The sequence below is a fragment of the Ochotona curzoniae genome, unplaced genomic scaffold (assembly GCF_017591425.1).
Source record: "Ochotona curzoniae isolate NIBS_2020 unplaced genomic scaffold, NIBS_Ocur_1.0 contig_3520, whole genome shotgun sequence".
Taxonomy (NCBI): domain Eukaryota; kingdom Metazoa; phylum Chordata; class Mammalia; order Lagomorpha; family Ochotonidae; genus Ochotona; species Ochotona curzoniae.
The window spans coordinates 8,839,977-8,864,066 of NW_024465894.1; the positions used below are offsets into that span (position 1 = coordinate 8,839,977).

Here is a 24,090-nt window from a genome sequence, read left to right on the forward strand (position 1 = left end):
TGAGCAATTTTTAACTTGTGCAATTGAGAATATCCTAGTACGAGGCATTTGAGATAAGTAACTAGTTCAGCAATTGTCATGAAGAAGAATGTCAATTAGAAGAGTCAGTACACAGCACAGGATTGAACTGTTGGCATTGGCAAGCTGCTGCTACGTCAAGAAACTACAACAGTTCATGGAAGATGGATTTGCAAAATAAGCCTGGGGATGCACAATTTTTTTCTGGTCCTTGCATATCTGCATTCTTCAGAACGTTCATGGAAATTATTATTATGAAGAAACCATGTATGGACTTCGAAATATTTTGCAAACTGTATTCACTTGGGGTCTCCTTTCCTCTCTCCCACACGTTTTTCCTCCAACATCCCCTCTCTGTCATTCTGCCCTTCTAAGAAAGTAAATACATAAGTAGAACATTTAAAGAGAATTCTGTGCTATTTCTAACCAGTGGAATCTATGAGGCTTACTACTACTATGCCACAACCTTTTCTGTCCTGATTAACATGTACCTGCAGTGTGCAGCAGCAAGCAAAGCATTAGCTTCCATAGAGTTTTGGTTAGATGACTCACACATTTGCATCCTTTGTTTCTGCTTTTATTGCTTATTGCATTGATTGTTGTTGGGGGTATACTTTAGTCTGCAGGAATTTCCCCCAACTCCAAGGACTGCCTGGGAAATGGATCCCAGGAAGTGAAAGCTAAGGATGCTTTTCTTCATACGCACAATTCTCTGTAACTGAAGTCCCAGACATGACACAAAACTATGGATCCTGTTGATATGGGGAAGAGCCAGCAGTAACCAAAGACTTTACCCAGCAAAGATTTTGTTCCCACATAAACTCATTTCATATTTTTCTAAGTTATGAGCCCTACCCCAACCAAGATCTCAAGACCAAAGTGACCAGTTGAACAAAATCACTGCAGTTTGAGTCTCACACAGTTCATATACACTGGACTAGTGCTTGGTGTCCCTTCATTGTGTACCTTCATTGCGTTCTTGTCATAGCAAAATATCACAAGGAAGCCCTTGTTCTGTCAGCTGACTCCTGTTACTGAACAAAGCACATAGCATAGCAAAACATGCCATTTACAGGTTGTTATTAAACCTATTGGATGTTGGGCAATATCTGCTTGGCGTGTTTTTAAAAAGTGGGAAGAGGCATACAAGGAGGTGGGAGCCAGGAAGTGAACAGAAGAACATATGTATCTAGCTTGAGAGGAAATAAAGAAATGGAATTAAAAGGCAATTCAAATGGGGGAGAAAATGGAAAGAATAAATTTTAAATTATGCCTAAAATACACATGCATGCATATATATGCAAATATATATGTATATTTTCTTTATGTAACAACTTTATATAACCCACAGCTAATTAACTGGTGCCTCAATTTTTTTTAAATCCACAGGAAACCAAAATCAACTGTGTCCGTCTGGCTACAAAAGGTATGTTGGTCTGTCCTTGTCTGTCTGCATTTGTTCTTTACTCATTTATAAATTTTTTCATCTAGTCACACAGCAAAATGTTAGGCAACAGCGAGTAAACCAGCTGTGCCCACAGACTAGTGAGAGTTCGTAAGGTGATTACTGGATGGCTGGAAGGACAGACAGACGTATAGATAAACTAGGACATGAATCAGTGGATTGACAGTATAATTTTACTGAAATTGTATGTTTTTATTTTTTGTGGATATTTTTCTTTGAAATGTCTTTGACCCATGTTTTGAATTTTATACTTTATCCAGTTGACACCTAGCTTTCAAAACTGAGGTGATTAGTGTCTGTGCCTTTAATAATGAGAAAACTAACATTGCATTGTTATGTAGTTGGCATTTGCAACACTCATCCCCCAAAAATGAAGGCAACTTTGTTCAGGCTCATCGCTTTTGTTTTCCTAATTATAATTGAATTGCCTCTTTCAAGTGGCCCAAGTTTCTGTTTATTTTTCTTTTTTAAAAAGCAAAATCAGTGGATGGTGTGTTATCGTTTAACCTATTACAGGGTTGAATGGTTAGAAACTAGGTTTATCTTCCTGTTACAGAGTCAGTATTTTTCAAAGCACTCTCCCCAAGTACAGCAAAATGTGATTCTATTTCCTGCATTTATTGGCAGAATACAGAGTTGCATAAATTTCTTTCAAGACATATAAACAAGACAGTGACCTACACGTGAGTCTCCATGAATATACACAAAAATCTGCCTATGTACAAATAAAAACATTCGCACATGTGGTGGGAGGAGAATGAGACAGAGCATGCGTAACAGAGAATTCCAACGCTTGTGTCAAATGTGCCCTGAGACCTATCCTGTATGACTCTTTAATCAGTGCAACGTTTGAACACAAAAGAGAAGACAGAAGCTGCAAAGGGTCACTGTGATAAGAAGTCACCCTGATTTCACATCAGTCATAGAGGTTGGCATGTCCCTAACTTGTTCTCTCTCAGAAATTCAGGCTGCTGGACAGAAAGAGATAAAATACTCTCTGTGAGGCAAGGAGAACTGATGGCCTGCAAACAAAAGTGACACAAATCACAGTCCTTGGCAGACTCTTCTACTGAAGAAAACAGACAATGGAGAAGGAAGAATACCGTCAGTTGGGTAGCACTAGGGCTCTGGACAGTAACCAGGACAGCAGGGTCTCTACAGCATCCTGTTTAAACAGACATCTGAAAAGGGAACGAAATGTACAGAGAAGCTTCTTCATTAGGATATCTCATGACCCCAATAGCTTTTGACCTGTAGGCAAAGGAGAGGTCGAAACCCATGCCATCCATGAGTTGCATGGGTTTCCATAGATACTGTGTACTGTAAGCCTTCCCAAAGCAGTGATTTCTGGGGTGGTTTTTCTGGCCTGAGAATTGGGAACCTGTGATCTCATAGACAGTAGGTAAAATGGGGAATGATGTATGAATACCTGAAACTGTACTTTCCTGAAAATTCTGGATCCATGGTCCTCAGAGGTAGAGGTCCCTCATTCTGAACTTCTCCGGAGTGGGTACCATTACCTCTAGAATTGGGGTTGTATGTAAAGAACTGGAGCAGAAAAGCTCTACTTCTCTTTAGTGTAAGGGTTCCTCCTCCTATTTGATCCTCAGATTACCATCTTCAGTGGAGCGTGCACGCCTGTGGGTGTGCAGAAGGGTGGGAATGCGTGGATGACTGAATGCTCTGCTGGCCAAGGCAAAGTAGTTCTGGGAGACCAGAACATTGCAGATTCCAAGTAGCCGCACTTTATTTTCCAGGACAAAGAGAAGCAGCACTTCACCCTAAAGAAATGGAGTCCGAGCAGGATGTCTATCTGCCAGGGTTCAGGGTGTTAGCACCTCTCAACACCACGGAATGCAGAGATGCAGCAAAGAAAGAGACCTGGATGCCATCAGTGTCTGTGCCATGCCAGGCCCCATGCCCAAAGGATACTCATCCCAGAGAATCCTGTGAACCCATGCCTTGCCAATGAGAAGTCTGTATCAAGGCTTAAAGGCTATGAAATCAACAACTGATTTATCTGTTCTCTTCTGACTGTCTGCATCAAATTCCCTCTTGACACGTTTGACACGCTTGATGAAAACAGTACTCTTTTTTAATATGAAGGAGTTAAGAACCCCTTAGGTGCAATGGGTTGGTACGTGGAATCATTGAGATGGATCACCAGTCTCTCCTCTAGCTCTTCCATTTTTCTGTCACCATGGTAGGTTCCTCATGGGTCCACTGGCAGATATCTAATCCCTGAGATGTGATCATCGGTCAAACTCAAGACCAGTGTTATGGTGATGAAACATCTGACTGCTTTCCTGTCCTAAACATGAAGGGTCCAACTGGTGTCTGTGGCCAGCTGTGTGGATCCCATGGAATAGGACAGCTAGGCACTTGGGACACCTCCAAGCATTCATTCAGATTCATTGCATCTCCATTCCTAGTGCAGCATCTCTTGGGTGAGATACTTATCTGGCTCTAGAGTGTGCTAGAACCCTCACTTCTCTCCAGTGCCTCTGTTGCTCACTCTTACTGCTATTGGGGGCTTCCCAGTTTGAAGGGTTGTAAAGCAAGCAACTGAACTGGTTTCCTATGACTAATGTATCCATGTCAAGTAAACCGATTGGCTTAAAAAATAAATTATTGTCTCACAGTGATAGCAGTCAAACTTCAGAAACCAAGTGTGAGTAGCATCGGTTCCTCCTGAGGATCATGAGGAAGAATCAGATCTGTATCTTCCTCCTAGCTTCTGGTGGTTTGCTGATGATCTTTGCTATTCCCCAGCTTGCATCACGCCAATCTCTGCCTTAGCTTTGCATATCTCCTCCCCATGTCCACATCTGCATCCACTTGCCTCCCTTTATAATAATTCCAGTCACACTGGATTAGGGGGTATATCTTGCTCCAGTATGCTCTAACTTAATTGCCTCTACAAGGACCCCTTTACCACTGAGGGTTTAGGCTAAAAGATAAAAATTACGGAGGAGGGCAGGGTTGACTAAAAACCAACCTGTAACAGGACCTGTGCACATAGCAGCAGTGTCTGTGTGGTCCCAGTGGAGTCTCTTAGTATTCACCATTCACAGTGTGAGCCTCAGGGATGTTACATGTATGTAAGATGCAGGAACCAGCTTGGCTAGAAGGGGTCCCAGAGGTAGGCTGAAGTTCTCTCCTGTCTCTGGTAGAAGCTATGCAAGACTCTTTCGGGTAGGGGTGTCACCTGCTGTATAGAAGAGACCTTGGGCAGGAGGCGAGCATGGTCAGCTGGTCCTGCACACACATGCTGACTCTGTGGCAACAGGACTGATCTCTGGCCTCATGTGGTGGTGAAGCATTCATTGTATGTTAGCCCTAACAGTGCCAGGGGCCCGGGGACAAACACTTTTGCCTGAGAGATGCTCGAATGAGGAGCACTTCAACTTCATCAATCAACATTTTCAGTAATTTCTTTAATTTTCCAGAGCAAGATGTTCTTGGCACATAGCTTGACACTTGAAACATACTTGTCAAAATGAGTACATGTGTTCGACGTCAGCATCTCTGCTCAGTCACCCTAAAACTTGGCTGCAGGGTCTGTTTCATCTCTGTCTGGTCACCCACAAAACACTTTTGAACACACCTGTGCCTGTGATCTGCTGGGTAGACTTGTCCTCTGTAGAATAAACAAGAAAAAACACCCTGTTTGCTTATCTTTGGAGTGTAAATATCTCCCACTGTGTCTGGCTTCAGGTTTACAGTGGTGTAACACAACACACACACACACACACACACACACACACACACACACACACACATGAATATGCACCGAATGTTTAGCAATTGGCTCTAGAAACTGAAGAAGGTGGCAGGGATGTATAACCTCTGCCTTAAGGATCAAATCCTTTCATAAATTATGTAAAAGTTATTTGTTACCTGCAATAGCATTTTGGGGAAAAATGGTTGTTACTCTTACCGATGACTAGTATTTCCTTCCCATGTACTGAGCTTCTTTAGCCCTCTGATAGAACTGTGAGTTTCCCAGTAGACATGGTTTCTGTTCTCTAGGATATCTATATCTAGTGTGGGAACAAAGGCTAAATAGATGGTTATAACTGATAGTGATACAGTTGTGTTTATCATCCTTGCTTCTGGTATGGTGTACTGAATGGGGACCAAAGTAGTCATGTGCCAGATTCCTAGGCAGTCCTGGTGTGTAGGTGTTCATGTGATCCCTGTTCACTTGGGTGGTTTAGAAGACTGCGTGCCTTCCCATCCCTTCTCAGCTAACATTGGGAATTAACTTAGGACCCAGAGCAAGGGTGCAATTGAGTCAGAAGCTCCAGTGGCAAGAGGAATCATGTCCCTAGCCCCATGTGAGGAGCCAAGACTCTGTAAATGCAGAAGACATCTAGAGTAGATTGATACATCATGGCGGGGCAGGAGTGTAAAGAGAAGCACCACTTTTGTTGTAGTTCAAGGCAGACCTTGGCATCCTTAGCACAGCTATGAGACTCTGGGGGGAGCTGGGTATCTGCTGAGAGTAGCATTGATTGTGTAATCAGGACAGACTCACCTACAAAACTTTAAGGCTAGTCTTTCACTGGTGGGGATCACTGCCATGAACTCACATTCATTTTCACTTTGTTTCTCAGCCAGGGTTTGCTGTCACTAGCCTTGGAGGGTTCTGAAGGCTTGGAATGAGAGTTCAGTCATAAACAGGGGCTGGAATTGATCAACAAACGGTCGGATGGGGCCTTGTCTGCAGGACAAGCTTCCTTGAAGCAGAGCTGAGGCAGAGATTGGGTGCACATGATGGAGGGAGGGATCTCGGAAAGATCTGTCAGAGAGAGAGGCAAGTGGAACAAAGCGTGGGGAGAGATGGACCAGGAGCCTCTTCTTAGGTGAAGTCAAATACAGACAAGATCTGAGTGGAGTGCTAATGGCTCCAACCTTTGCTGCCTTGAGACGAGGAGCGCGGGGTTTGTGTCTCCTCCCCAGGCCCATCAGGCTTTCACATTTTCCCCCTCCTTCGCCCTTCCCTTCCAGTCTCAGGAGATCCCAGAGAAGTGGCACTCCAGGCCAGTTCTCTTGAGAAAGCCACAGGCATAAGCCCTTAACCACAGCACTCTCAGTGGTTACAGTGTACAAACCCAAAAGGTCATGAGCTGAGTGTGGTACCAACAGGGATATTCATGCCTTGGGCCGAGGTACAACAAAAGTCTAATGAAATTGTCTCAAATCCAGGAGCTAATAAACACTGCAAAATCCTTTTCATAGTCCACTCAAACCCTGGGAATGAATTTGCTCAGAGCAGCAGTGAAGAAACCATAGCCAATGAGTAAATAAGCATTAAGTGTTGGTTTGCAAAGAAGATGTTACCCAGTCTTTGAAGGGTGGAGAGTTAGGGAGAGAGTGAAAAAACATCCATTTGAAATGAGGTTTTGTACTTCTCATTAAAACTGCAAATGCAGGAAAGGGCAAAGAAAGGGGGAAAAACATTCAGATCCATCCAGCATTGTTTGTCCTACGTTTGGAAGGCAAGGGAGGAGCTCCACCTCTGTCTCAGGTTGAAGATGGAAGCTAAACATGTCCATGTACATACACAGTTGTGGGGAAAATAGAGCCTCTAAGGGCTTACGTAAGGCACGCAGACCTCGGAAGTGTTGGAGCTCAAGGAGAGAAGCTTCCCCCAGTAAGATGTATTATCCCATCTGATAGAAGATATCCACAAGGCTGCAGCTGATGATGGAGCTCCATGCCCTTCAGGCTGGGACAGAGAAAATCGAGAACAGATTCATCTCTGATGGAGTCACTCAGTTCTGGAACCACACCAGTGCATTCGTCTTTGGGAGTCTGATGCCCAGTTCCATCAAAACTCTTACCCACTCTGTCTCCTGGTTGTCTAACTCTTCCCCCAGCTCCCTCCGTATACCCAGCCGTTTGTTCATCTTTCTGCTTTCTCTTGCCCGTCTGTGGGCCTGCCATCACCAGACTTGTCTCTGTGATCTGAGCCTCGCAAACCTCAAGCCTCCTGCAGGCTTTCCATGCTTTTCACTGCTCTCCTTTTAGCCCTTCAGATGCATGAAGTCCCCCATAACCTCGGGGCCTTTGCTCCTCCCGTCCCCTCTACCTAAAGGACATGCTGGACATGTCCTTCACAGATCAGCATCTAGACAACAGTTCCCTTCTTACTTCTTCAGGAAACCAGCCTGCGCTTTTGTCTATCACAAATCCCCAGTGTTTCCCATTCCTCTTTATGTTCTGTTCTTTCCTTCATAGCACACATCACAACTTATAGCCATATAGGGATTTTTTTTTTTGGCCAAACTATATAATGTATGATTCCATGCTAGACTGTAAGTCCTGTAAGTCCAGGACTGTTCGTATTTTGAGCGCTGTTGTGTCTCAGATATTAGCACACATTCATCCTCAAGAAAAAAAAATATGCCAGATTTACACATTGATTAAGCGGGCATGAATGGATCCTGCATGGATGAATGAATGGGTGAACCAGTAGATAGATGGGTGTTTTAGTGAATGATGGATCAGTGGGCGCACAGATGCTTCAGTAAACCAGTAGGTCAATGGGTGGATCGATGGATAGAGGGCCAGTCTTTATCCTCCCATGATTTTATTTTCTTCAATGCAAGCTTCCTGTCAGGGCTATCCTCTTGGAAGATAGGAGTAAACATAGTATAGATACAGGATGACTTGTGGCACCTGCACTCCTCAGTAACAAAAAGGACAGCCAATCTCTGCTTGGGTATCTGCTGTCACAAGAATCTCACAATCCCCTTAGTGATTTGTGGTCACTTCCATACACTTCCATTGGAGAAAACCCAGTATTGTACATCCAAACTGGCCTATTAGTTTTGCCCATCAGTACTTGAGACATTCAGATCCTGTCATTTCTCCTTCTAGAAAATAAAATTGGCTGCTTATTCAGCTCCCCTCGCCTTGGTCGGAGCCAAGCAGGTACCTGCTTGCTTCCTTCCTGTTGTTGGTTGAAACCACTCTGGCCACCAGCAGGCAGCCTCACTCTTGTCTCTGGCACCAACCTTCAAGGGAACACAGCTGGCTCTCCAGACTCCCTGCTGTGTGCACTGGAGTGGCAGTTAGAAAAATCAGCTTTGATTTGATTTGCAAACAGAGCCGAGTCATTGAGACAAAATAAATCCAAAAACCCATGAAGCCATTTGCAGAGTTGCTTTGCAGAAGACAGCCACAGTTTTAATCTAGTAAACACTTGCTAATGATCCCATTAAAACAACCCCCTTGGAGTAGGTGCTGAAAGCTGAACTTCAGAATAATGAAGCATGAGATAAGGGGCCAGTGTTACCAATAGCTCTGTTCTCCCCGATGGTACTAATGGAATAAAACCATTGTCCCAACAGCAGTAGGCAAAAGGTATGGCTGATGTTCTTCTGTAAATAGGCCTTCTTTTGCTAAGAGCTAAACCTGAAGTAAAATATTCCATCCAGCGTATTTCTCTCCTATTCCCATAATGGCTTCTCACTCCTGCAGGGACCAGCAGACAATAAGTAGTCATTCACCGGTAAGATGTCCTCATTGTGCAGGTGCTAAGAATGGGGCACATTCTGGGGAGCGTTGTGTTGTCCATGGCATCCTTACCCACAGAGTACAGGCCACAGGAGTGGGAGATGTGGGGATCATCCACTAGGCAACCCTCACCCCACAATGATCTAATTCTGTAGGGAAGATTGTGTCTTATTAAAATGTAAAGCTTCCTTGAGATGCTGCATGGAATATTAACAAATGAATTATGCTTACACTCAAATCCTGACTCCAAAACTTTGACCATGCACAAATATTTAGCATCTCTCTCTCATCACTTTCAAAATTGGGATCATGAATTCATTCTACTAAGGGCTCAAGAAGATAATAGATGATAAGCAATGAACTTCCTTCCTTCTCCCTTATCTCAGGTGAGACCTGGGAAGCCAGACCTACTAAACACAGGTCGGTTCTCTTGAGGACAAACGTCAGAGCCCCAGGTACCAGTCATTTCTTCTACAGTGCTGCACATCAGCCGTTGTTGAAAAGACTCAAGCAGAGGAGAAAGGCCTGATTCCGGCCCAGCTTTCAGCACTAGGTTACTTTAAGATCCTGTCGAACAGTGATCGATTTCTGTTGATCATATGTAATACGTGTCAATAGGAATTTGCTTTTCCTTTTGCTAGCCTTGGGTGATGGCATTGTCTTTTCCTCACCATCTGCTCACCAATTTCAAGAGGAATCCAGGACCACACCAGGCCCGAATCTAGCTATGGAAGTTAGAGTGGGGTCCATATGGAAGGATGGCTTGCGAGAAGAACAGTGATAGTGAAAGAGTCTGTTGGAAAAATCTCAATTGTTGTTTTACCTTTATAAATAGTCTCAAACTTTTAGAGGAGAAAGGTCAGCGTGTTTGGTGGGTTGGGGTGAGGCAGTGCTATTGTTCTATAGCCAAGTCCAGCAAGATGACTTTTGCAGGTGGAGAATCTGAACTTCAGTGGCCTCTTTTGGTCTCAGCCAATGTCTTCTAAATCCTAAAAGACAAATCTAGATCTTTCTGGAAGTGTTGTGAGTGCTAGAAAGAGCAATATCAAAAGAGCACCATAAAAACAAACTAAAATCGCTTTTCAATTTATCAATGCTTTGTTTAACGTGTTCTTTACTACAAGAGCAGGCAGAACTCCCTAGTTCCCTTCTGTCCTTTCCCCACATCCTACTCTGGACTTACTCAAGCTACATGCCCTACACACACACACACACACACACACACACACACACAGTCTATTCTCCCCTACCGCCCTCAGGAAGACAAAAGCTGATGCAATAAAATCCAGGAATAATAGCCCAGATCAACTCTCATTCTTCTAGTGTGTGCCTGGGGAGTCCCACCCTATCCCTCTAAATTAGAAAATGAAAATTATCTACCAAGCACTCAAGACTTCTGCCTTTAACTCAGATCTGCTGTTACTGATCACTTTTCATCTTGCAAAGGGAAAAGGATGAGTTTTGAAATTCAAGAGTTAGAGAATTGAAAAATTTGGTATCACCTAGGCATAAGGTTGAGAAATGAGGCGTTCAGTCCCAACTAATAAGATCTTAACGCTGTGTTCCAGTGAGAGTAACCTAGGTCGACAAAAATTCACACAGGGCTCTGTGTGCTGGCGTGATATTATGATGTGATGGTAGAAGTACAGGTTGACATGCATTCATTAATGAAATGCAACCAACATTGCTGTCCCCTCTCAAAAAATCACACCATTTTGGCTCTATGGGCTTCAATAAAAAGCACCAGCTCCCTAAGAATTGTACTTCATCTCTGATCCCAAGGCATGATTTTGGATTTTTTCACAATATAAGAATAGCTATGTGAGAGACGATGGACCCTGTCTTCTATTTCTTCCCCACCCTTCACATAGCCATTTTCAAATACTGATTTGTAAAATTATTTTGAGAGTGTGATCGTCTTTGGCCTCTGTTTGCTGGTATCTGAGTTAAGACTTGAATCTGGAGCAGGAGCTGAGAAAGCTCTAAAAGCCCACAACTTTCTTCACTTCCACAACATATTGAAGTTAATAAACCAAGAAATTAGTTTATCTTCAAGGCTCTCTGCTCCAAGGCCATCTGCAGCCCAGTGGTACCTCACTGCGTTCAACATTCATTTCTTTAGACAAGAAGGAACTCAGGAAGGAAGTTGCTAGCACTCCACATTATTTTTTCAATATTTATTTATTATTTATTTACTATTGGAAAGGCAAATTTACAGAAAGGCCAGAACAGCCTGAAGCAAGGAGCCTCTTCTGGGTCTCCCATGTGGGTGCAGGGTTCCAAGACTTTGGGCCATTGTCCACTCTTTCCCAGGCCATGAGCAGGGAGCTGGATGGAAAGTGGAACAGCTGGGACATGAACTGGCTCCCATACGGGTTGTACTCCACAGGGCAGAAGGATAGTCTGTTGAACTAATACTTCTGCACTCCACCTTCTTTTTTTTTTTAAGATTTATTTATTTTTTATTAGAAAGGCAGATCAGATTTACAGAGAGAAAGAGAGACAGAGAAAGGTCTTTAATCTGCTGGTTCTCTGCCAAAATGGTCACAGCGGCCAAAGCTGAACCAATCTGAAACCAGGAGCCAGGAGCCTCTCCCAGGCCTCTCACCCTCAGATGAAGGGTCCCAAGGACTTGGACCCTCTTCCACTGCTTTCCTGAGCCACAAGCAGGTATCTGGGTGGGAAGTGGAGCAGCCAAAATAATAGCTAGCACCATGTGGGATGCCAGCACTTGGAGGTAAATGTTTAACCAGTTGAGCCATTGGGCTGGCCCCTGCACTCCACATTCTTGCTTTCATGGTCTCAATATTCCCAGTCACAAACGCATGGCACAGAATGTGGCTGAGAAGCTTCAGTGAGAGGAAGGTCATGAATCTTGCTGCTGAAAAGAAAAAAGAAAAAGAAGAATTATGCCTGGAATATTTGATGAGAAGAAGAAGACATCTTTCTCTTCTCCAGCTGGATAAGTCAAGATAGACTAGGCTCTGCTGCAATAACAAATTGGTCCCCAAAAGCTTCATATCACAAGGGCTTATTTGTTGTCCATCTAGAATCTAAGTATGGCCTCAAAGACAACAGGATAGAGGAAGAGCAACCCTGAGGGCAATAACTAGGATCTTAAATACTTCACTTGGAAGTGACTCATGCCTTTTATGGCCTTGGTGGGAATTAGTCACGTGACACCTGACTGCAGGTTGACTTGCTAAGGAGAGCTGGGTCAGATCCAGCAAACACTGGTGCTCTCCAGGATGATGGCCTTCGCATAGAAGGCCTCTTCCTATTTCTGTTTCCTTCATGTTCTGCTGAGACTCGTAATCCACCCATAGCTACTCAGCTGCCTCTCCACCCACTAGAAACCTCTTCTCCTGCCCATCCCTGCATATGTCCAGATGTTCATCTCTTCCATCTCCTGGCAAGTGAGCATGACTGCCGACTGCCACATGGGCTGTGGTCCTGGAAGAGATATGAGAAAGGAGAACACCTTTCTTGGCCTGCCAGCCAAATAAAGGCTTTAGCTACTTTCTATTTAATCCTGAAAATAATGTCAGTATAAACTTACTGTTACCTTCCCCCCTGCTTTATAAGTGGGAAAAGGCATGAACTTACAAAATGTTTATGGTTTTACAAGCAGCACAATTAGTAAGTGCAGACTACTGAGCCAATTTCACATACTCATATAGTTTTCAGTAAATATTTATTCAATGCAATTTAGTGTTAAAAACGTGTCCCTCATTTCCGTAGAGTTTAAAAAGTTCATTTTTGCCTGAACCTAATGAGCTATAAAATTCTGAGTATAATTCTTGCCTTTTCATAAGTACTGAACAGGCAGCAGCTAATGGAAGAGCTGACCAATAGATCTATTAATCCAGGATAAAAGCTATAGTAAAGATAAATTCAGGGCATCACTGGAACACAGACAAGGGGAATGGAAACTAACCCTCTCGTGGTGTATGGTCCCTGAGACAAGCTTTGATAGAAGAATGACAGTTATGATGTTGAAGAAGGTTGGAGAGGAAGGCAGAAAGCCACCCTGAGTGTTGTAGATGCACAAATCACTGGTAGTGAGTTAGCATGCTGCTGAACACGAGTGGGATGAAGGCACAGGAATGGTGACTAGCATGTCATTATCCCCAGGTGAATTGACGAACAGTCAAGGTCTTGCTGACGGTGGCAGGACTCTGCAGAGTTCCATAGTAGATTAAGGAATAATGTCCAGAGACTGTGGGAGTACCTGGGGTCATGAACTGCAGTTTCTGGTGAAGGGACACCATGACCACAGCTTGGACAGTGGACAGCGACAGAGGGACTGAGACCGCCAAGGCTGCAGAACGCAAGACCTGTACAAGCTGAGCAGGGACGGTGATTCATCTCTTCTCTCATGCCTTCTGTTTCTTGTTCTGAAGCAAGGCCAGGGAGCCTTATCTTATCCACCTCAAAATGTTCAGGGAAAAAAAAAGAGATTTTAAAAAATAGCCACTCAGAATAGAGGTTAGCAGACTTTTCTGTAAACGGCTGGATAGTAAATATTTTCAGCCTTGCAGACCTTATGTTCTCTGTCACAGCAGCTCAATTTTTGTCATTGTAGCACAAAAGCTGCCATAGATAATGCATCTAAAAGCGAGTCCATCTGTGTCTGTATAAAACTTTGCTTATAGACATCAGAATTTGCATTTTATATCATTGTCATGTGTCACAAAATATTACTCTTCTTTTTTACCCACTTATTGAAAAATGGAAAAGCTATTCCTAGCCACATAGAACACAGTCGGAGCTAAATTTGGCCTCCAAATCTGTGGCTCCCACTTTCTGCTTTGAAAATGCCAAAGCTCCCTGGACCATCAAGGGAGGAGGAGTACGATCCCTGTTCACTGGTGATCAAATTGTACAGTATGACTGCTGGTCAAGTACCCATTGTGATGCTTTGAGATGATGTATCTTCTGTTTAGCAGTTGCATAAGGACTCTGTGTTGGATAAAAACTCTGAGCATTGGTGGTTGAATCATGAGATAAGCTTGCAGCCTCCGTCCAAGCATATGGTATCTTCCAACCCTATGTATCAGGTTCTGTAGAGATGCAAGTGGGTGGCTTAAAATGGCAAGAACATGGAAGCAAGGTGAACCAGGGGCCCAGCACAATGGCTCAGTGGCTAAATCCTTCCCTTGCATGCACCAGGATCCCTTTTGGGTACCCAGTTCATATTCTGGCTGCTCAACTTTACATTCAGCTCCCTACCTGTGGCCTGGGAGAGTCCCAAAGCTTTGGGACTCTTCACCCATGTGGGAGACCTTTAAAAGGCTTCTGGCTCCTGGCTTTGGATCGGTGCAGCCCTGACCATTGCAGCCACTTGCAGAGTAAACTAGCAGGTGAAAGATCACAGCCTTTTCCAGTTACTAGTTTTATGACCTTGCGCAAGTTTTACGAGTTTTCCTGACTCACTATCTCTTCATTCACTCTCTCATTTATGTCTCAACAAATATTGAGTGAGTACTTACTGTGTGTTAGGTGTAATACAAGATCACAAGAGTACACTCGTGAAAGAGACACCTCCAGGGACACTCAAGAATTCATGAGAAGTTATTGATACAGTGTGTTGACTTCATGGCAGCTGGAAGTAGAAGATCATGGTGTGAAAAAGGAGCAGTTGTCCCAGATCCAGTGAAATGTGATTGACTCCCCAGAAGGAAAGGATACCAAATACCTGCAGGATTAGCGATTGTCTGCTAGGGGAAGAAGCAGGAGCAAGTGTGTCCCATGCAGTGACCAACTTACATTGGGCTTGTGGGCTGGGAGGTAGGGAGAATTGATGAGTTGGAAGGCTGCTTCTTGTGCTTAGGAATGAGCCAAGTTTGGTCATGGGATGGTAAGAGATGAGACTACAAAGTCTGGCAGGGGACTTATCACTGAGGATATGTGAGCTGGGATAAGGGATTTGAAAGGTATCTGGAGGACCATGAGGACACTGACGCGTTTCAACTAAAGGGTAGAGAGTAGATTGAAGGAAAGCAAGAAAGGAGGTGGGCAGAACAGACAGAGGGCTATGCAAATGATACAAGAATGGTTTTAATTAAGTGGGAATGACATTCAGAAAAGGAGGTAACAGTATTTCTGAGAGAGTCAAGTGATTGAGCAGAAGTGAGCAGTCAGGAAACGGAAAAAGGTGGCTAAGAAACTGCATGGGTGGCACAGCTAAAGAAGGGAGGAGAGAGTAGAGGAGATGGACTTTGTGTGAGGAAATGCCAGGTTCATTTACCATCATGGTGACCTTTCTGGACTTTTCAAAACCTTTATGACATTGTGTGAAGCACCTAGCAGAGTACCTGGCATTCTGCAGGTGCTGTCATTTTAAAGATCTATTTCACGCCCTATTTAGTTAGCACATGATGTTCTTTTGCTGTTTAGTGTGAGCTCTTCAGAGCCACAAATATTACAGTTTTGGTTTTTTGTACCACACGGTTTCATGTGTTTCTTTTTCTCCTTCTCTTCTGCATGCTGCCTGGGGACTGGCTTCCTTGTGGTCAGCACCAATGGGCAGCGCCCAGGTGACCCCGGGGACTCCACTCTGCCTCCTCACTACAGGTGACCACCAGAGCCCTGGGTGGGTGGGAAGGGAGTGAGAGTGGCTCATACTCAGTGAGTCCTCCAGGCCAAGTGCACCAAAGAGGAACTGGCAGCCCCTCCATGCTACCCATTCATTTACCAACCAGCCCATCCATCCCTCTATTATGCATTCACCCTCTCTTCCATTTACCCATTGTACCAATGCCTACTGAGAGCCTATGATGTGCCAGCAATTGTGCAATCGCTGACAGACACAATAATGAACAAGGGAAGATCTGTTTCTATGCCTTTTCCTGAGGGGAAGTAGTCACTGATCAAAAAAATTAAATCAGTAAATGTTCAACTGTGGGTGACGCTATACATGGGTCAGTGTTAAGATATTCAAAATAGAATAAAATAAAACAAATGGAACTAAGGGAGTAACTCACAGGGGATGTGATGACTGAGATGTGGTCTAAGGTTGGAAGAAGTTGGTCTACCAAATCTGTGGTAAGGAAATCGACAGAGGTGACTATAGGATGGCAAATCTACCATTTATTTGTCCTGTACCTTCCAAATAAGCAAACTCCATCTTCCTGTAGTTAAATAACAACAGCTGCATTCAGTCCTACCCTGTGGGGAGCCACTTGCTTTGTGGGCTATGTACACCAAGTTCTCTATTGTTGTCTTCTGAGACTAAACAAACTAGTAGGTACTGAATAAGCTGGTATGAATGTGGTTAGGCTGGCACAGGTATTTGGAAGGAATGATCATGTCTTTCCTCAAGCCCATCATAGGTAGAACTTACTTCAGATAAATACATGTCATTCTTCAAAGGATGCAGAGCCCATTCATGCTCTACCTACCCTGGGACCCTAATAGAAGAAAAAAAAATTTTTTTAACTAGAAAATGTTGACCTAGAGATCTCTTCAGTGAATGTGGCCTTTCTGCTCACTAGAAAGTTCTTGGAGATGTCAACTTTTTAGTTGTCACCTCTCTTAAAGGTCTTAAGCAATGGTCTTCTCTATAATTGCCACTGATACCACTGATTGGTCAGTTTACCATGGGGCAAAGAGGGTGCCATAGGCAGTGATGACTTGATTTGGGCTGTTGCTACATCCATCTAGTCCATTGTCTTTCCAAAATGTGGATATCGTAGGCTAGATTCCCAGGTAGTGTGTGTCCTATGGAGATTTTTAAGCTGCTTATCCATTGAGAAGTATTCCTGAAAGAAAGGGAGTGAGGTGGGATAGCACAGGGGACAGGGCTAAGGGGCCATACAGAGACCTGCATCATCTTGAGTCCACAGAGGTTTCTGGAGTGGACTATATTGTTGGCAGCATTTGTACCAAGGCATGAGTCGCTAGTGGCTTTGGGTTGCTACCAAGCTGTATGAGCTGTTGGGGTAGTGATTCCCATTTGCCTGATGGTCCTTCTCCAGGGAGAGAGATAGCTATGAACGTTTTCAGGCAGCCCTCATTGTAGCTGAAAATAGGTGCCCCAGACCAGTCAAGGAGACCTGGCAAAGACCTCATGATGTCCTAGTTACTTTCATGGGACATAAGATCTCAACTGCCAACACCATAGGAGTTTCTCCTCGGCTACTGCCTGTTTATGTGAACTTAATCAAGGTTATGTGACCCTATTTCACCGATAAAACTAATCATCACACCTCACATAGTCACATTAAAGATTGAATTTGAGAATCCAGGAGGGTGTCCTGGGTCAGAGCAGCACACAGCAGGTGTTTGCTACGTGTCAGTCCTTAGACATACGCTATCACAGGCCTGCTTAACTCGGGCTTTCCTAGGGGAGGCAGGAGCTGCTGATGCACAAACAGGGAAGGAGACTCTCACCACCCTTCCCACTCCGGACTTATGGCAACGTGAGGCCTCTCAGGAATGTGTCTGAGCTGCCCTGTTTGCTGCAAGACCATTGTGCTGTAGGCTCTATTCAAGTCAACCATCAGATCATGTTTTTTTTTTAACAGAGCCAATCCCAAAGCAGGCACATTTGTTCTTACCTCTTAACCTTCAGAGTCATCGGAATGTCCTTCCTCTGTCAGGTTTATTTCATTGTGTTCCATTTATACCCATGGCTTTCTCAGCTTCGTTTGATGGGTAAGATGCCTGCAAGTGCTTCTCTTTGAGTAGGCTGCCCCTTTCAGAGGGTGTTTTGTTCATGTGCCATAAGGGGCAATGATAATTGATATAAATAATATGTGCCCAAATCTGAGGGATGGGGATATTGCATTGTAAGCACAGGTAGCTGCCTTTCATAGAAGTGCCAACTCAGAGAATGGTGTTGGCCACCACATCATGAACCAGGCACAAGCTAGCATCCAGAGTGGGTTGAGACTGAGGTTAGAGCTCTGCCACTGTCTGGCCTGGGATCCTAGGGAAGCTCTCTCTCCTCTGAACCTACCTTCCAGAGCCGTCATGAGGTCTAAGTGCAAAGCTCCAACTCCCTTGACCAGCTCACTGCAGCGAGTGCCTGTGGTCTCCCTGACTCATTGGCTGCTTTCCCGAGGAATTCCTATTCTAGAGTAAGGTTTGTCAGCCTCGGTGTTATTTGAAATGTAGGGTCATGGATATCTTTGTTGAGGAACTGTCCTGTGTACTGTAGGATGCTTAGCTTCTACTCACTGAGTGCCAGCGGCATCACGTTCCCATCTCTAACAACCAAATATGTATGTGCAGGTACATCTGTGGGCACAGTCATCCCCGTTGAAACTCCCAGAGTGTAATTGTTCAAGAGAAATGGAATTTGAGATACATATAATTTTAAAACTTTAAGACATATTTGAAAGGGGGAAAAGATGCAGGTAAAATTAATGAAATTTCCTTGACCCAACATATCCAAAATGCCATCATCTTAATGTGTATGCAATATTTGTAAACCTGTTGGGGAAGGATATTTCTTACTTTCTTTTTGTTGTTTGTTTGTTTGTTTTGGTGGGGGAGGGCTTTTGTTGTTGCTTGTTTTTTGGTTTTGCTAGCAAGCCTTTTGAGATCTGGTGTATTTTTTTGCACTTGGAGCACTTCCCATTTCAGATGTTAAGTCTTCAGTGGTTAAAATGAAATATGATCTATAAAGATAAAATTCCATGCTTAATGAATAAACAGTTTACACTGCTTGGGTTTTTACATTCAAATTAGTTGAAATAAGTTTTGCAATTTAGTTCTTCTATCACACTGGCAGAATTTCCATTGCTCAGGTTAGCTCACAGGCTGCAGCTTGAGAGAGTGCAGATCTAAAGGTGAAAATCTGTGCTCCTGCCCTTTGTGCCTAGTGGGCGAGCAGAGATGTGTCTGCACAGAGCAGTGGTTCCTGCAGTATGCCATTGTGCTCCTGGGGCATATTTGGCAGTGTCTGGAGGTGTGTTTGCCTGCCACAGCTGCGTGTAAAGTCATCCGCAAAGGAGTAGGCAGGAACACTTCCATGGAGAGAAATAAGATAAAAAACTTTTTCTGGCCAGGTTTGGATGTTTTTCCATGATATATTGGCTTGAATTTGCATTGGAATCAGATAAGAAACATGTCAACTGCAAGGACTAGTTCTACCCCAAGTCTGCCACGGCAGAAAGGATATATCCACTCAGAATCCCTCCTTTATCTCAGCTGAGTCTCAAGAGGATGCTTGGGAATCCTGGGCCCAACAGGACGCTTCCAGTGTCCAGTATGAAGGTCAGCACCCTCCAGACTTTAGAACAGCACCATGCTTGCTCTAAAGATGATCCCCCTGGGAAAGATCTAAGTTCCCCTCATTGGCCATGTCGTTGCTCTTAGCCAGGCCTTCTCAAGGCGATGGGCTCTGGAGAAAGACTTCACCTGGAAGGAACTTTGTTCTTTAAAACTGGGGATCTTGAACAAGTCACTCATCCTTTCTGATCTCAACTATTGCATCTGTGAGATGATAAGCATGAGTCCCTGCATAGTCAGCCTTACTTATTGTATGGGCCAGCAGAAGAGGCAGAGACAGTCGTGGCATGGCTCCAGGTCTGTGAAGGTGCAGGGAACCCCTCCTCAGCTCTCCTGTTGGGCTGCTCCTGTGGTCATGGGGCTAACGCTAGCAGAGAAGACTCTAACACCAGAAAGTAGTCTTTGTCGACTATCCAAATCTCGACAAGTGCAAGATTGTTGGCACCTCATTCTGGTTGATGTTTTGTTTTGTTTTGTTTTTGTATGAGTCTCCCAGTTGAGTCAGAAGACTTAATGCAGAACGTATCTTTCTCAGAAATCATACCCCCCTGTGGATTGTCCTCCTGGCACAAAACAAGCATCTACCCAGAGAGTGTCTGGGAGATTGAGACACTTTCTTCTGTCCTGGGTTGTTCTAAAACCAAGGGCTTAGCCTTGGCTTGGTAGTCTTCTGTCCACACTAACATTAAATTCAGAATCAAAAACCCAGCACAATTGGGTGCTTTCTGTCTTCTTCTGCCCGATACCCAGTTGGTTGCTTCGCACCTGACACAGCCTCTGCAGTCTCTATCAGCTCTCTCCTTCCTTCTGCCTCACTGGTCCTTCCTATATGTGAAGCTCAGAAGGTCTTGCTTGGATCAGTGTCACAGCTTCTCAACTGCTCTCTGCCTTCACATCAGTCCCCTTCCGTCTGTCACCTTCTACGCTCCCCCCTGAAGCCTGAGGCTAGTCCTAACTCAAGTATGCCTAAAGCACCTTGTGTTTTGGGATAATCACTCTATATCACAGGCCCGTCTTTGTCTGCTCCCTGTCCCTTCTTTGTCTATCTGATTTTATTTCCTCTTGCACCCCATGCCTCAATCACACGGATCTTAGAAAAACAGGGCCTAATTTCTCACATCCACCTCCCTTTGTTGGGGTGTCTGCTTCCATGACCTGCCTTACCCTCTGGGCTCAAGGTCAAGCAGCCTGACCTTGGCAAAGCCTTTTCTGACCCTAGCACTCCTAGCTATCCAGGCTAGTCAGCAAAAAAGATCCCTGTATTAGCTAACCTTGAGTGAGCATTCCTCTTGAAGTTAGCACATGTTCATAGCATAAGCACATTGTGTTGCAAGTGTTTGGTTTCTGTCAACTTTTTCTCTGCACTATCCAGCACAGAGACTTGACCCCATTCTTGAATTCTCTAGTAAGTGGAAAATTTATTCACACGGATAGAGAATGTGTAAGGCATGTTATGTTCACCACATTCCACCTTGTCCCACACCTGTAATGGTTCTGACACAACACCAAGCTCCTACCACTTTGTGATGTTGATGGCAGGTTGCTGAGCATTGATTTTCTGTTCAGTGTTCGAACTGCAGACGACTCTACTTCCCCCTGCCAAGCCATGTGGAGGCTGATGCTCTAGAGCCCTTGAAGGAGCCTCTCAAACCTGCTGGGAATGGTCCTGCTAAACCCAGTGCTTGACCAGCCTCCTATTGTGCCAGCCCAGAAGGGCTCAAGCTTCAGGTGAGAATCCCAGACAATGATAGCGAAAGCCTCCTGTGAGGACTCAGTGCGCCGGGGTGGCCAGCACGCTAGAACTGCTCTGGGCCTCTGCTTCTACTTACCATCTTCCTCTCACAGCAAAGCTGCTTTCCCATCCATCGTTTGGGGTGTGGATAGATCAGCTTTTAGTACAGCGCACAGTGATTCAATGTTTCTTCTTCCAAAAGCCAGGGGATAAAAGCTAGAAGAAAGAAAACACAGTGGTGGTGGATTTGATTGGAATCTCATCCGTCAGTGTGGCTCCCACCGCTGGTTTTATTACCCTCACTTGGGTTAGTTGCACTGATCTGAATTCTGTGCCACGTGTTGACTGACTCCCCTCTCTGATCCTGCTCATGCATCTGCTAATCCTTCCCATAGATTTCTTGATCCCTCTTGTGCACCTTCTCTCCTTTCCAGAAACTCTGGCGCTTGCTGCAAGCTTCATGTTACAGAAACACGATAGGCACTAAGCTTCCCCAGCTGCTAGATCTTTGCCTCTCCTGCCCCCTGCTTGTCCCTTGGGTCGGGTAATATAGTCACCCCTTGGGGGATCAATGTGGTTGGCGTTGGTCAGGAAGAATTAAATTATATTTCTGAGTAAGAGCCTTGGGGAACCTTGGCTCCTGTGCACCCTACTCTACATTCAGACAAAGTCTGGAGAAGCCTGGTATGATTCTCAGGCCACTGTGAAGCAGTTGTGGCACATTCCTCTCCCCACGCTGACCCCTGACCCCTATTAGCATTTGCATTTTATTTCAGGAAATGCTAAGATCTCCTTCCTCTTTGCTATCCGTTCCTAAGTCTCTGTCTCACCTGGAGTGAGGGGTAGAACTGCCGCCCCTTACAGGGATCTGTTGAAGTTGTGATCCTCAGTACCTTTGAAAAAGACAGCCATTCCAGATGTTAAGGCAAAGTCAGAGAGGTGGACCCTATTCCAGCTAGACAGATGTTCCTACCGTCAGAGAAAGCATCGTGTGAACGCAGAATTGCAGTGAGAAGGCTGCGTGGAACAGCAAAGGCAGCGATGAGAGGGATGCGTTCCCAAGCAGAAGAGCACCCAGGAATGCCAGCCACTACTGGAAGTTAGGAGGCAAGAAGGGTTTCTTTGCAAAGTCTCAAAGGGTGTTTTGCTGTCACCTTGACTTTGAACTCGTAGCTTACAAAGCTGTGAGAGAACAAATGTGCACAATGTTAAGCCAGCAACGCTGTGGAAATTCGTAAGAACAATCCTAGCAATCAAATTTACATTCAGATGTCATGATCCTGAGCTATAGATGTCAGGGAGCAATCAGGGCGGTGACTTGGTATAGTGGACAGGCCCCCAGCCTCGCACAGCCGAGAGCTGCCACCCCGGAAAATCTCCTTGTCCTGCCCCATCTGCTCTAGGAGTTCTCTCGTTGTCTGTACTCTGTTTGGCCCAGACTGATCTCTGCTTGATGCCTCCTCTCCATGTTTGGTTTCTTTCTTCTCCATTTGCATAGCTTCAGCTTCTGTTGCTGATTGTGGCCTGCATGTGGCCTTGGCTTCACTGTTCTCTGTGTCCTACAATTACATAACTGCCTACTGTCCCTGGCTGGCCTTTATATTCTGCTCCACACTGTGTACTCCAGAGAAGGTCTCCCTTGGCCCATCACTGCCCAATGCCTGCTCTGAACTCCACAGGAGGAATTACAGGCAGTTCAGTGGGACCACATGCTCTCTCATTTCAGCTGCCTGCAAAAGTCTAAAGGGAGTATCACATGGCCACAGGGCATCCTAAAGAGTGTATGTTCTTCTCTCTTATATCTGCTCTTCAGACTAAGCCCTTAATCCCTAACATAGGCCGTGGGTGCCCCTGTCTGCAGCCACTAAGCAGCTTTGAGCCCCTGGGCTCTATGCTCAGTGCATGGATTTCTGAATGCGAAGGGCCAGTACTGTCAACCTCTTCATCCTCCTCAGCAGGACGGGGCTAAGCTGGACCACAGGGATTCAGAGTGGGAAGGGAAGAGAGGACACCTCAGGTGGTCCAGAAATACCTGTGATGTATACAGTGCTACTGAAGAAATACGGAAATGAAACTCATAGTCCAGTTTGCTAAGCTGAGCTGTGTGTCCTCTTTCCTGTACACACCTCTGTGCAAACACTCAGCACACTGAGCTTTAATTATGAGTTTGCACACTTCCTTCCCCCACTAAGTAGTGACCTCCAGGTCAACAGGACCAACTCCTCATTACCTGCCATCCCCAGCACCTTGCTGTGCCTCTGTCACCATGATCATCCTGGAAACAGTGAGTTCAGGCAATGTACAGGACTTTTCTCTGTGGCCAACAACTTAATTGGCACAGGTGTGGTCAGGATATTAGATAGTGTCCATTTGGATATATGGTACCATAGCCATAGTCTAGCATCTTTTACGTCTGGCACATATCCATGCTCAAATGTATGGCATAATGTAACCCCTCTCTGTGGTTACAGCCTAACTACCAGGACACTTCTACAGCCATGCTGCAGTTGATTCCTGAACCCTGCTTTCAACTTACCCCTACTGCAGCCGCATCCTTCTCATCAACATATCTACCCCTGTTCACCGAGTGCACCTCACTCCTGGCTTCATACACAGCTTCATCTCCAATTCTAATCACAGCTTAAAAAGCTATTCTAGTTGCAGACAGTTCTAACTCCAACTCCAGCTGGGTGCTGACAACACTCTCCTGGGCGTAAAGAAATGATGTAGGTCCCGACTGTGGGAACCCTCTTGAAAGGACTTGTCCAGAATGAAGGGTCTGTCCAGAATGACCTTGTCTAGCATTCTCTGGGTAAAATTCCTACTAAATATATCTGTCATAGTAGATTTTAGTGGATTAAATGCATAGAAAGGAGGTGTTTGTTTTGTTTTGTTTTTTGTTTGTTTGGGGTTTTTTTGTTTTTTTGTTTTGTTTTGTTTTTGCAGTCAGAAGATAGTCTCCATAAGGGCCTTGTATAGTCATCTTTCCAGCAGACAGACTGAATTAGAATCTGACCTGCACAGAGCATTTGCTGTGCAAAACCAGGTCCACCTGGAAACACGAAAGCGAGCGATGCATGGGACCAAGCAAAATCAGCACTTGAGGAAC

General features: G+C 44.8%; 1 protein-coding gene across 3 annotated transcripts in view; it reads left to right on the forward strand.

Annotated features, from left to right (window-relative positions):
- The window catches only part of PTPRT (protein tyrosine phosphatase receptor type T), a 918,862-nt gene that overhangs the window by 741,259 nt on the left and 153,513 nt on the right, over positions 1-24,090 (forward strand). For 2 of the 3 annotated variants that reach the window (XM_040981459.1, XM_040981458.1), the window contains exon 13: positions 1,408-1,444. In XM_040981459.1, the coding sequence (XP_040837393.1) occupies positions 1,408-1,444 (37 nt within the window). Of the gene's footprint in view, positions 1-1,407; positions 1,445-15,529; positions 15,587-24,090 lie in introns of all 3 variants that reach the window. The other variant, XM_040981457.1, reaches the window with a different exon arrangement.